This window comes from Pteronotus mesoamericanus, unplaced genomic scaffold (genome assembly GCF_021234165.1).
Source record: "Pteronotus mesoamericanus isolate MK-2021 breed Mesoamerican mustached bat unplaced genomic scaffold, CSHL_Meso_final contig_246, whole genome shotgun sequence".
NCBI classification, from domain to species: Eukaryota; Metazoa; Chordata; class Mammalia; order Chiroptera; family Mormoopidae; genus Pteronotus; species Pteronotus mesoamericanus.
In genome coordinates this window covers 8,561,630-8,576,024 of record NW_026555104.1, presented here as the reverse complement: position 1 = coordinate 8,576,024, position 14,395 = coordinate 8,561,630, and the positions used below count along the sequence as shown (strand labels likewise).

Below are 14,395 nucleotides of genomic sequence, written 5' to 3'. Positions count from 1 at the left end.
ACTGCCTTTGGGCTTTAGTACCATTCTGGGCTTTGCTTTTCTTATTTACATCGTAGTGGGTTTGGAATAGGTGCTCTGTAAGGGTCGTTCCAGCTCAAACATTTTATAATACTAAAATTTGGAGGAATACTTTTCCCTGAAAAACCATGTCATCAAGCCTCTTGAATTTCATATTCATCTAAGTTATTTGCATCCATCCTGGAATATGACTTCATTGTCTCAAATTCTCATCTCAAAATGTCACGCTAGCAATTGTGCCCAGAGGAGGGGAAGTGAGGCTCCTGGACTCTGCGCTGCGCGAGCCTGACTGCAGGGGCGCTGCTGAAGTCGGAAGGGCGTTCTCGTTCTGAAAGCCCTTGTCCCTCGCGGCGCCCCGTCGACGCCGCCGCCGCCGCTCGAGGAGCCGGAGGAGGCGGAGCTGGCTCAGTCCCGGCTCCGAGTGGGTTTGCAACCGAGAAGGCAGCGCTGCTGCCCGGGTTGGCCGTGGCTCGGGCGGGGCGGCGGGGGAGGCTGTCAGGCAGTGCCGGCAGCGCGGGGAGAGCGGTGCCTTGGCGAGGGCGCTCCCAGCGATAGGAGTCCGCTCCATGCATGCGGGCCGAGCCCGGCCCAGACGAGCCGCCGACATGAAGAAAGACGTGCGGATCCTGCTGGTGGGAGAACGTGAGTCCGCCCACCGGGGCTGACGGCGGCCACCGCAGCCCTTGCCGTCCTGCTCTTGCTGCCCTGGGCCTCGTCGTTCCCTGTCGCCCCACTCTCCTCCATCCACGCCCTCAATGCGCCAAGCCCCTTAACTCTTCCCTTTCGGACGTCTGCAGGCGGCCCTCAGCCTCCTACCTCACCTGGGCCCCTCCTAAGATCTCCCTCTCCTCTCCCCCTGTCGGCCTCCCAAGCCGTGTCCCCCTTAGTCTCTGCTCGCCCGGCCTTCTCATCCCTTCTGAGGTCCTCTCCTTTTCCTCTTCGAATCCTTCTGGGCCTCAGCGTCTCCGAGGCCACCTTCTTTCGGACCCTCTCGCCTTCCTTGGAGATTCCCTTGTCACTGCAAAGGCAGGTGCCGGAACGGGCACACTGACCAATGGGATGGCGTGAACCGGCTCCCGGGAGAGCTAGGGGGAGGGGTGCAGGACTGTCGACTTGTGGGCAAGGTCAGGTTTCTGCCTTTTTTTTTTTCGCTCTTTTTTTTGAGCGCTCCCTTAGTATTGACATGAAGATATGCAGCGTTTTTAGTGGTAACTTGTACTTTGCATTGAAATAACTCCTGGTACACTCGATAATTCCTCAATAATTTACTCTCAACTTCAGGTTATAAAAGTACTCAATGAATGAATAATTATATGGCGAGGGTCCTTCAGTTGAGAGAATTGTTATCCTAAAACCTACTCTTCCCCCCTCTTTTTAAGCATTATTTATTTCACAGCTCCTTGATGATTAATTTATAAATAACAACAGGCACACATGAGACCCAGCATACACACAGACACACAAGACCCCTTAGAGAGTCTCAGATTTCACCTTTTGAAAATATAATAAAGGAGGAATGTCTTCTGTTCACTGCCTTGGGGACGGAACAGATTTCTGGGTATCACTGTGCAAGTTACATGACTCAATTGGTAGGACTAAAATAATAAAGTGGGCTGGCAGGACAGGATTTTTTGTTTTCAAGTACATTAATTAATGCTGTGACATTGCTGTTTTGAAGCATTCTATTTTAAACCCCATTCCATTCTCGAGCAAACCCTCCAGGTTACTGTGATCCACTCCCAAGGAAGAAAGCTAACTCATATTTAGCCCTTTCCTGTAGTGTTTTTTGATAGTTATTGAAATCTCTGTTTGCCTACTCTTTGAAGAAATCTTCCTGTAGAATCAGGAGTTAGAAGTAAACTTAGCCAGTTTGCTTTTTCGTTTGCAATTGTGAATTTTAGTCTTTCCTTATAACTGTATCTTAATCTGTATTTTGCATGGACTTCCTTGACAAAGTTCAGGAAGGTGTTATTTAACATGTGATTCATACAGATGCGTTTGGAAAAGCAGAGTAGGAAAAGTGAGTAGATGATCTGATTAAAAAACAGGTCTTTAACTATCATAAAATGATTTTATAGTTTAGTAACTTTTATATATATAATCTTTATTATATATTTTTTCATTACCAGTTAGTCCCCTTATACCCCTCTCCCCCTAGTTTAGTAATTTTTAATGCTGATTTCGGAAAAGCTAAAATGCAGTGTTTTATGAGTTTTAAATATAGGAGACAATTATGTATAATCATTTTGTCTGTAAAACATCTAATAAAAATGCTGTACATGTATAAGATATATTGTCCGCCTTAAGTCATTTAAATTAAAATGTTAATAGTATTATTTATTTAGAAATATATAAAAGAATTAAACATTTGTTAGAAAAATTACACACTATGTTCTATAGAAATTAAAACAAATAAGAAAGTTGATAAAAGTATACATGCAAGAGTTTTTGATCAACGGGAGAAACTTGACATTAGAGAAAGCCTTAGTTTTTGAGGAGGACAGTTTTCTTTTGGTTCGCAGGCCGGCATTCAATCCACTGTGCCACACCAGCCAAGGCTAGTTTTCTTAAAAAGGGTGGTACCAAAAACTTTTGGCCTGCTACCATATAGGTAATTTCTTTTTTACATTTAAAACTACTAGAAAGAGTTACATTTACTTGAAATATGTCATTGTAATTAGTTATGTTAATGGATGGTATTTTGGGGGGAAATGTTGGAAGCATTACTTTTTGAGATGTGTTGTATTTGATAGCTGTTTGCATAACTGTAGCATTTTTAAATGCTAGGTAAATACAAGTGTGACCAAGGCTATTTTAAATAATACTGGCTCGATAACGCAATTATTGGGAAAACCACATCTTTAGGAAAATGTAGTAATTCAGTTGTTTTAAGATGTTAATTAAGGGGAATGGGAAAAAACAAAGGAAAAGGGACATCATTTCTGGTATTGTTGTAAAGCCTATTTCTTCTCTATCACTTCAGCACATTTTATTGCTGTTAGTGCCTATCCCTGAACCACAGAACAGCAGCTTCATTCATCAAAGCCCAAAATAGTCGTGAATGGTTTCAACATTCTGTTGCTAAACTTAACTGTCCTATGAAGGTGAAATGGGCCTTTTTTTTGCCCATCCAGGCTTTACTGCTAACTAATTGCTTAATATTTATTTAGTGATCAGATCAGAGAAGTTGGGCTGTCTATAAATTTTAAGGTGTTTATTTGCAGACAAAGCCAGGGTGTTTTATATATCATCTGCACCTCATCTTAATTATTGAATATATTGAATACCATGCAGGCCAGAAGAAATTACTATCCTTGGACAAAATAAAATTTTAAAAATCCTTAAAAACGCTACCACACAACACTTAGTTCTTTAGGTTATAGGTTTTCATGGTTAAATTTGTTGGCCAAAATTTGTATTTAACCAGATTTGCATTAGTATGCTTAACAAATGTCCTTGTTACGGTGAAATTAACACGAGCCTTATTACCTACGTTAAAAGCACATAATGTAGTTTTAGTTTAATGAGGTGTTATTTTTAAATTAAATTGAGATATAGTTGTTTTCTACTGGTCAGATTCATTAAGAAAGTGGAACTGTTACCTTCTTTTTAAATCTTTCTGGTAGCTCTTACCCAATTGGCTTATCAACTGGAACCTTTGCCAAACTAGTCAAGGTGACCTAGGCTTTTGTAATATCTCCTTAACTGGTCTCCCTGCTTCTAATTTTGTTCATTCTCCATGTAGTAGGCATGTCATCTGTAAAAAGTATCTCAGATCTTGTTACCTTTTTTTTTTTTTTTAAGATTTTATTTATTTATTTTTAGAGAGAGGGGAAGGGAGGGAAAAAGAGATAGAGAGAAACATGGATGTGTGAGAGAAACATCAGTTAGTTGCCTTGCTCACCTCCAGTTGGGAACCTGCCCCCACAACCCAGGCATGTGCCCTGACTGAATTGAACAGGCCGGCACTCAGTCCACTGAGCCACACCAGCCAGGGCTGTTGCCCATTTTTAAAATTCATTGGTGATGTGTGCTTTCATTTAGAATAAAGTCCAAACTTTTAAAAAAATATTTATTGATTATGCTATTACAGTTGTCGCAGTTTTTCCCCTTTTGCCCTCCTCTTCCCGGTACCCCCATTCCCTTCATCCATTCCTCCACTTAGTTCATGTCCATGGGTCATGCATATATAAGTTCTTTGGCTTCTTCATGGAGGCTTAGAAAGTTTTTCAAAATCTGGCCTTTGCTTTACTCATACTACTCTCTCCTTCACTGCTTTCTTTGCAAGAAGGCCCTTACCCAGGCGTTACTGCCAATCTTCTGCATATTTTATCACTTGGCTTTTGTTGTTGTTGTTGTTGTTGTTGTTCCTTGGGCTAGAAAGTGAGCTTCATGAGGGCAGAGGATTTGTCTTGTTTAATGCAGTATCTCCAGTGCCTGGAATAGATTTGGCACAAAGAAGGCAAATAGTTCCCGAAAGAATGAATGAGTTCAGGCTAGTTCAGTTTTTTTAAGACTTTCCTTGGTTTTTCAAACCACTCCTCAGTCATAAAAATTGGATCATTCTCCTTTCTTAAATCCAGTCCGATGTGGTTATTGTTAGAATTTGAAGGGTGCACCAGTCATCTGGTCCCTTGTCCTATGTCCTAAGCTTTATTTTGTCTGGGAGATTCCTGTATTCCGGCAATAAAGTAGACCTATGACTTAGAGTGACCATGTCATGTCTATTCCATGTCTTGGCTGCCAGGAATTATAGTCCTTGCCATAAGAGGTCAACTTCTCTTTGAAACATGGGAGGTCATCTTAGATTTGAAGGGGCTGGGGAACAATTCTTCAGGAATAGACTAGGGATAAGAGTCAGAGAGACTTTAGGAAGAAGCAAGTAGTTATTTTCTTTTCTTTGTAAACATTTATTTTTATAGATTTTAGAGATACAGGAAAGGAGAGAGAGAAACATCTATTTGTTGTTCCACTTATTTATGCATTCATTAGTTGATATTTGCATGTGCCCTGACTGGGGATTGAACCCACAACCTTGGTGTATCAGGATGATCCTCTTACCAACCGAGCTACCCAACCAAGGTCACTCGTAGTTATTTTAGAGAAAAACTTTCTGTGGTCCTTTTAAAACCATATAGCTTTCCATTCTGGTCTTTGTAAGAATGATATTTGAAGATTAAACTGTTCAGTTTCAATTCTACTGTGTTCAGTACCTGGGTGTGTTTTTGGACCAAGGATGTTTAAGCATCCTTCCTCCGCTGTCCTTTTTACTTTTCTGGCACCAGTTGGGCAGTGGTCTGGGTCTGTTGTGAAAGAGGGATAGACCACAGTGTTTGTCCTTCTGCAGACCCACTTCATCTGCACATGGTCAATAAAACTTTCCTTTGGAACAATGCTCAGCTATTTCTCCAAATGCTAAAGTTTTCCTTTTAAGATATAATTCCATAGTCACCCTTCTCCTCCCTGTGTATTCTGATTCAGTAACTTAGGAAGAGCCAACAAGGCTTCTTAATAAGAAGCAAATAAAAATGAGGAGTATGTCCCTTTGAAGCACCCAGAGTTTGTTATCAAGAAAAGTAGCCAATATGGCTGGTAGGGTGGTTATTGGAGCCAGAAAATGTTATTTCTACTTTATGAATATTAGGAATTTGCTGTCATTTAGAACTAGATGTTCAAAAGATGTGATGAAAGACAAAGAAATTTTTAGCCTGGCTAAATCTAGATAATTTGTTCTATAGTGATGAATTATGTTTCCCATGGATGACCTACTTAGAAGCATGGAGTCTCAGACAGAACTGTGGCATGTTGTGCTGAACTGAATCAGAAGGCCTTCTGTCCTTGGGAATAATTGTAGCCATCCTTTTTGCTTTTATAGATTACTTTGGTATTTCTCAGGCAAAATAGAGGAAGTAGAGATCATTGATGGCTAACAAAGAATATGTTTGTTTTTCATATTAATATTTATATTAAATACTGTATACTTTTTGTATACAATTTTAAGTTAAATTAATTTTTATTATAAAACAGTATTAGATCAAATATACTATATTTTAGAGTAAATATAAAATTAATTGGTACCGTAATTAGAGGAGAGCTTGGGGTTTTATTCCTTTATGAAAATAATTTTAATTTTCTTACCAGTTAAAAGTATGTAGTGTTTATGCTCATCTGCCACTCTTAAGGGAACATTTTGATTATAGGCTTATTATAAATATATATATTTTTTAATATTTTACTTATTTTTAGACAGAGGGGTAGGGAGGGAGAGAGAGAAACATCAGGTGTGGTTGCCTCTCACATGCCCCCAACTGGGGATCTGGCCCACAACCCAGGCGTGTGCCCTGACTGGGAATTGAACCAGGGACCCCTTGGTTCACAGGCTGGTGCTCAATCCACTGAGCTACACCAGCTAGGGCATTATATAAATATTGTTTAAAATTTAAAACATTTTAAGATTCTAAAATGTTTTCCTTATCTTTAAGGCACTCATTCAGTGCTCAGTTAAAATTAGTTTAAAAGTGGCTGGCCTATTTCAATTTTAAACCTGTTTTATTATTATTATTATTATTTTTTATTATTATTATTACTTGGTGGTCTCACTTAAGGTTAGGTTAGGTAGGCATAAGGATCAGTTTCACTTAGACATTTCTTAACTAAATCACATCTGTGTGACCCTTTATTTGTTGAAGTATGTCATCTCACTGCTCTTCCAAAAGGAAACCCTAAATGATACTAATGAAAACATGCTCATTTTCTCCCAAGTTCATGTACTCTGCCTCTCTTGCTCTAATTTTGAACTTGTTTTAAAAAAGGAAATTGCCCTTGGATATTCATGTGGAAAAGATTTATGTTCTTTGATTTTTAAAAGGCCTTTTATTATGCAATTACCTCAGAAACTAGATGGACTTGTTTTATTGTAGTGACTGTTAAGCTGCCTCATAATCTCTAACGAGGCAAGATATGAATGGATAAATAAATTCATGCTTCAAAGGGTAGTATTCATATGAATAACTTGAATAAAAATATTCCCACTCTTGGTACCACTCACTGTCTCGTATGTCTATGATCAAGCATAAGTAAAGCTCTTTAATTGTTGCAGTCTTTACAGCACCCCTGTCCTGCCAGGGTGCTTCCTTCCCGTCTCCGAGGCCGGCCCTGTTGGAATGGACCTGGTGGCAGGTTTGTACTTTGGCAGGCGCCTGCTGTGTGTGGGAAGCCGGAACTGCCTTGACGAGCTGAGCTGTGAAGAAATCTGAATTTCCCTAGAATGCTGTTCTTCTCTTCTGAAAATACCAGTGGGGATGAAGGGGGTCCATGGAAAAAGCAGAAAGCAACTATGGCCAGGAAAGGGTTGTTTTAATGAGTTTTAACAAGAGAGACGAGGAAGAATTGTAAGGCTTATGGTGAAGGAGGGGACTTGAAGGTAGCACAGATCACCCACTGGAGGCCTGAATTTTGCTAAGGGATTCGCAGTGAATCTGATGAAAGAGAACAAATCCTTAACTTTCTTGGAAACCACTAGTCCTTTTGATATTGGTGATTGACTTAATTTTGATCATTTTGTTTAACATTGTGAACTGTTAAAAGTTAAGTAGATTTCTTTTGAAACTGGTGAGGGCCTTGGAGTGCTGGGATATATGTGAAATTTTAAAAATGTCACGTGAAAAGGGGGTTATGAGAGCGATCAAGGTCTTAAAGGTATTGAGGTAGACAAAATTCTTAAGGGCCAAGCTACAGTAAGATTTGTTTTCCTTTTGATTACCAAGGAACATCTGAGTTGCTGAGTATCTAATTCATTTTTCCCATTCCTAACATAGTAGATAAGGTTAAGAATGTAGAGATGTATAAGGTATTGAAAAGATTTCTTCAGAAATGGAAAAGTTTCTGGGAACATCTGTGCTGTTGGAAGTTTTGGGATTTTGGAGACACTAGGGAAAAAACAGACATCTCTACTGGGACCCAGAAAGGCCCAGAAGTTTAAAGGTCACAGGAATTGTACAACCATTGGATCTTCTAAAAGGTTTATTTTAACTACCTGGGAGTTAATACTCCATACTCAAATGAATTGTATAAACTACAGGCCCTGTGGACTTGTTTGTAATTCAGAGCAGAAGCATTCTCCTGCCTGGTGATCGACAGAATCATTCTCCTGCTGTGTGTTATTTGTCTTCAATCAGACATCACAGCTCTTTGCAAGGAACCTTATTAGGGCTCTCTCCCAGATGTATTCTTCTTGCTCTGCAGCATTACTTACCAAGAAGAAAAAATAGACAAGAGGTCCAAGTTCTAGGTTTCCAGGTGCTGGATAAAGAGGGCAGTGGCATGGCTCATTTTCCATAACATAAACTTTTGCCTTCATTCTGCATCATGATGTGAAGTTAGGACGGACTGCTGTGGGTGTTCAGATGAATACTACCTTGAGGTAGCTGAAGGTTTGGGGTTGCTAAGTCCCCATACAAAGCCATGGTGAAAGGAGTTATTTAAGGAAAAAAGTTATGAAATGCTGAATATAAGTCAACAAGTTTTAGAAATTCCTGGACCCTATATTGGCTTGGCGAGTCCCACTTATTCTTGTAGAGTGATGAACGTTCCTGCCAGCTCACTTTCCCATGAACAGTTCATCAGATAACATGCAACTTGGAGATCAGTCTGCTATTTCTAGGCTACTTTCAGGTATGTCATCTAATGAAACGTGTATTTTTTCATCTGTTACAGGCCTGTTTTGTAGGTGTACTATAGGATAGTTTATGTTAATCGTAGATTATAAGTATTTATATCATTTAGTCCATTTTTTTAAAAAAACTGATGAGAAAATTGAAGCCCAGAGAATGTCAATGACAACTCTGGGTCACACTGTTAATTGCAAAGCTGATTCCCAAATCCACATTTTCTGGCCCATTCCAGTACGCACTTAATTCCTTTAATTCAAACTTATCATCATTACAATAACATGTATATATTTAATTGTGTGTCACATATTGTCCTAAGCATTATATACCTGTCATCTTAATTAATTCTCTTAACCAATTCAGTGAAGCTTTTCAGCATCATATTTTAGATGAACAAATTGAGGCTTGATGGCTTGCCTGAAGAAACACAGCTAGTAGGCTCTGGTGCTAAGATTTCAGTCCAATTCTGACTGATTTCAAAGGATGTATTCTTCTTTTTTTTTGTGTGTGTGTGTGTGTGAAATATTTAAAGAGTATAAAGAATAGTATAACAAATGCCCATCACCTGGCTTAAGAAATAAAACATAAATAATGTGAAGCCCCTCCCCATTGCATTTTCTTCTCTTTCCCTCAAAAGTAGCCAACCACAGAATTTCAAATCTGTGCCCTTTACCACTGAGCCATACAGCTCCACTTACTAAGTGCATTGCTGAGGCGCTAGGGATTCAGCAGTGAACAAGGAAGACATGTTCCCTGCTCTTGTGGAGTTTCCCGTGGATGATAGGGAAATACTTGTTCCGTAGTCTTTCTGGAGATTCCCAGTACCTGGTAGAAAATACCAGGTTTTCACCAAGGACAGCTAGGGAGTCCTTTAGGAAACCATTGGTGCCGTGCTGGAAGGTTGCCTAGGTATTGCGCAGGCACAGTGCTGTCTTAACACGCGTGCCTTTTCTCTTTTATGAGCTTATTTCCTGCTGTGTTTCCAGACTTCTAGGAGAAGTAGATACTTCCTTCTCCTCCTGTGCTTTCCTGCCTCCACTTCCTTTCTTTAAATAGAGTGATTGAACATAGCACTTGTTCCATACGTCTGTGTGACAGTTTTTTCTGTCTTGTTTAAATACATTTTCCATATTATCCCCACTTAAGGCGTGGTCCAGGTAGATGGCAAATGTGTCTGAGTGGAACTCACACTCTTGGATAGAATTTCTGTTACAGTGCTTCTCAGTTTTTTGAGCCATCACTTCCTTTTATAAATACAAAACTCTCATTCCCTATGCATTCTGACAATTTTCAGATACTAACTGGGTGTCCTACAATTCAATTCAGTTTTGACATTAACTGTCCTGTGCTATCATCAGATCTCACAAGTTAAACATTAAGGTTGTCAGCAAGATTACCCTTAACTTTAGACGTCAGCCTGCAACGTGGGGTCTCCAGACTGCCCACGCTTATTCCTGGCTGACTGCAAGTTTGGGGCTTCCCATCAGCTGCTCAGGTTTGATAATTCACTGGAATGACTCACAGAACTCAGGAAAGGTCTAGACTTACGATTACACAAATGGGCAGCCAGATGAGGTATGCAGGGCACCACAGGGCAAGGTCTGAGAGGGTCCTGAGCACAGAAGATTTTGTTCCTGTGGAGTCCCAGCGTACCACCTTCCTGGCACGTCACGATTCACCAAGTAGGAAGCTCCCCTGAGTGTTAACATGCAGATTGTTTATATGGGACTTCATTATGTAGGCATGATTGATTAAATCATAGACCACACGATCGAAATCAATCTCCAGCACCTCCCCCCGTCCCTGGAGGTTTTGGGGTAGGGCTGGAAGTTCCAACCCTGTAATCACAGGGCTGGCTTTTCTGGCAACCAGCCTCCATCCTGAAGCAATCTAGGCCCTCCCTTACCCACAGTGAGTCACTGCAGGAGGATAAACTCAAGTATACCTGAAAGAGACTAACAAAAGATACTATAACTTAGGAAATTCCAAGGGATTTTTTTTTTTAAGATTTTATTTATTTATTTTTAGAGAGGGGAAGGAAGGGAGAGAGGGAGAGAAATGTCAGTGTGTGGTTGCATCTTGCTCACCCCCTGCCAGGGACCAGGCCTGCAACCCAGGCTTGTGTCCTGCACTGGGAATCCAACTGGTGACCCTTTGGTTTGCAGGCAGTTGCTCAATCCACTGAGCCACACCAGCCAGGGCTCCAAGGGATTTTGAAGCTCTGTGCCAGCGTTATGGGGGGCGACGCGTTGCAGGGAGCGTGGGGCACGGGCACTCCTGGATCTGAGGGTCACTGTCTGGAGCCAGCTGAGGAGGGAGCGGGGCTCTGAATCCCGCAGAGCCCGTCCTGGGGTTGTCACGAATGGGGGGAATAGACACGAGTTAGCGCAAAAACTTCTGTTTGCCAGGAGAGGGGACATGGCAACTTCCCTTTAGTGGAGAAGGCCTCGAGCCCTGTGTCCAAAAGCTTTTATTGAGAACCACTGCGCAGGGTTATACGGCAAAGCTCATCAATCGATGTCAAAAGGCTGTGTTTACAGAAAACAAATAGAGATCATAGATAACAATTGGAGGAACACAGGAGATCTGGCTCAGGTCAGGGTCTATGAATAATGTAAACCTCCTTCCCAGTTTGAGCCAGTTATCATAGCTTTTGAGGGAAGAACAAAGCCTGCTTAGAGGAACTTACCTCGAGGCCTGATAGTCCCTGTAACCACCCCATCCAGTTTAGGGCTGTACCTGCCTTTAGTGTTATTTCAAGCCTGAGCCAGGCAGGTGGGGCAGAGCCGCCAAGAGATAAGGAGACTTCTTTCAGATAGAATGAGGACTCTGGCCCAGTCCTAGCTGAGCCGAGGGGTGCAGGTCTTTTTGCCCTTTCGTGTCCTCCAAGTCCTTGTCTGCTGCCCATGCTGGCCGATGTCTGTCTTAGGCTGTCTCTCCTTGCGAGAGAACTTACCCGTCATCAACAACCGACCATCACAGGGCCAAGCAGGGTGATGTGAGGGAGGCAGGGGCTGTGCCCTGCCAGGAGGACAGGTTTTGTCTCCTCAGTGGCCTGTTTTCCCAAGGCCTCCTTGATTATTTCCTTGGGGCCCTCTTGCCTGTTGGCGGGGCTACAGTCCCTGAAACCAGACAGGTCACTTCCCAACATGCCAGGAACTGGGGAAGAGACCAGGTGTATTCTTTATTATATTGCACCCTCCTTTAATATTATTTGAAATTGCAATATTAATTTTTATTGAAAACAAACTGAACAAAGTAATTTTAGAATTTTTTAAAAAATTGCCTTAGCAGGTACCTACTATTCACAGCTCTTCAACTGCTCTTAAGAAAGGCATTGAAAGGGATAGTTCCAGAATCTCCAGGAGGTGGAACTCATTTCCAAAATGGCAGTGCTGAGGCTATAGCAATAGTATTTATTGTGTTGGGCAAGGCGAAATAGTTCATTCAGTCTTGGTTGATGTGCTGGAGGTCCTTTTCCTAGTCATAAAATTAAGAAAATTCGATTTATTATCCAAGTGTTTTCAAATATATGGTTATTGTGTTAATGTAGATTCATACATGGTAAGTGTGTACCTTATGTTCATTAACAGTTTGGTATAAGTTAATGTGGCACAGGAGCAATTCAAAGGAGGAAGGGGAGGGAGGTAGTAGCCCTGCGGTGTCTTTAGGGATGAGGTAGAGTTTGTGCTGCCCTTGAGAGATGGTTAATATTTGGAGAAGTAGAGGGGAGAGACGGAATGGCATTTCAGGTGAAGAAAAAAATACATGTGAAGAGACAGGATTTATCATGGCTTGTTTGTACTTACGTAGAGCATTAGGGCCTTATTTGAGCAAATCGCGCATGTAAGGAATAGTTGGAAATGAGATTAAATAGATGAGCTATATTAAATTATGTATGATTTTCAAAGGCCAGTAGAAGAATAGTTTCATCTTGATGTGGTAGGCAATTGAGAGTCAAGGAAGGCTTTTGATCAGGTGAGTTAGAAAATGAATGTGTAAGAAACATGGATTGGCGTTTGTATTGTTGATAGATTAATGAGAAGAGAGATTGAAGAAGGGGTAGAAAATTGGGACCTGGGAGGTGTTTCAATAAAAATACCATAAGGAAGGTAAGAACTGAGAAGAAGGAATGAGTATTAAAAAATTTAAAGGAAAATTTGACAGAATTTGAAAGCTAAGTAGAGAGGAAGGATGAATTAAGATAGCTACAGTTTTTGAATTTTTGCTTTTTATCCTGATGTGTAGAAAGAGTGTTCTTTATTGGTGAAAAGTTTGTAAGTCTATTGGAATATAATCTCCATGAAAGTTTAAAAAGTAGGGAAGACCTTGATGAATGGTATCGCCAGCACCCGAAATAGGCCTGGCAGAGAGAAGTGCCAGTACTCAGGGAATATTTGTTGAAGGGATGACAGCGTGCGTTTTACATGTCAGCCTTTAGGTAAACTTCATTTATCATCTGTAAATTTAGAATATGCCAGATTTTACTACCAAATTGACTAAAAATAGTACCTTTTTCCAGTAGCAAAGTTATGTTTATTTTAGAAAATTGGGAAAATATGGAAAAGCACAAAGAAAAAAGTTACAATCCCATTTACTTCACAGATAATCTCTGTTGGTGTGTATATCCTCCCAGGTTTTTTTCCTTTGCAAATACGTGTCTTTATAAAGTGGGATTGTATTGTACCTGCTGATTAATACCTGCATAAATATCATTTTGAAAATAAATTAGGCCCTGGCTGGTGTGGCTCAGTGGATTGAGCTCTGGCCTGTGAACTGAAAGGTCGCCAGTTCAATTCCCAGTTGGGGCACAAGTTGGGGTTGCGGGCCAGGTCCCCATTTGGGGGCATGCGAGAGGCAACTGATCAATATATCGCACATAAATTGCACATAAATGTTTCTTTTCCTCTTTTTCTCCCTCCCTTCCCCTCTCTCTAAAAACAAATAAATATAATCTTTAAAAAAGTTAATTAGAACCATTTGAGCCTCCAAATAATGACACTAACAGATTATAAACTGTAGAATAATCCATGAGACAATGTTAGTATGAATCAGAAGGGAAGTTTTTTCCTACAGTAGAATGCAAAGTAATGTTGAAGGTTTGATAGAAAATTTTAGGCAAGAGTCATGAACGGCTGCTAAAGCCAGTAGGCAAAAGTTTGATGAGAAACAGGATATTTACATAGTCCCAAAGTATCTTCTCATAAGATACTTATTAATTACAAAAGGAAAAATAGTAACTTTAAAGTGGAGGAACCAGGCAGGCATCACCTCCTCCAGGTGATGACAGCCAACGTCACCAGTAATGGGACAAAACTGGTAGTAGCTCTCTTCTGCTATGACATGCTGAGAAGGATGCTCTATCACTCGTGTGGTGTTCTTGCCAAAAATGCAAAATCTGCCATTAATCATGAGATGACATCATACAAATTCCATCTGTGGAATTTTCTACAGGTTAAATGGCTTGTATTTTTTCAAAAATGTTAAGGTCATGAAAGGTAAAAAAAAGATTGAGGAACTCTTCCAGATTAAAGGAGACTAAAGAGACGTGACAACAGAATGCAGTATTTGATCCTGGACAGAAAAAACAAAACAAAACAAATCCCCCCCCCCATTTACTTTTCTATAAAAGATAATAGTGGGACAAATGTGAGATGTGATAAAGGCTGTAGATTAGATAATAGTGTTTACTGGTGTTAATTTCCTGG

General features: G+C 40.6%; 1 protein-coding gene across 5 annotated transcripts in view; it reads left to right on the top strand.

The window, feature by feature from the left end:
• The first annotated feature begins 480 nt into the window (after positions 1-480).
• Positions 481-14,395, top strand: part of RHOT1 (ras homolog family member T1) — a 56,521-nt gene continuing 42,606 nt past the window's right edge. For 2 of the 5 annotated variants that reach the window (XM_054573150.1, XM_054573151.1), the window contains exon 1: positions 483-660. In XM_054573150.1, the coding sequence (XP_054429125.1) occupies positions 585-660 (76 nt within the window). In that variant the 5' untranslated portion in view covers positions 483-584. Of the gene's footprint in view, positions 661-14,395 lie in introns of all 5 variants that reach the window. The other 3 variants (XM_054573147.1, XM_054573148.1, XM_054573152.1) reach the window with 3 other exon arrangements.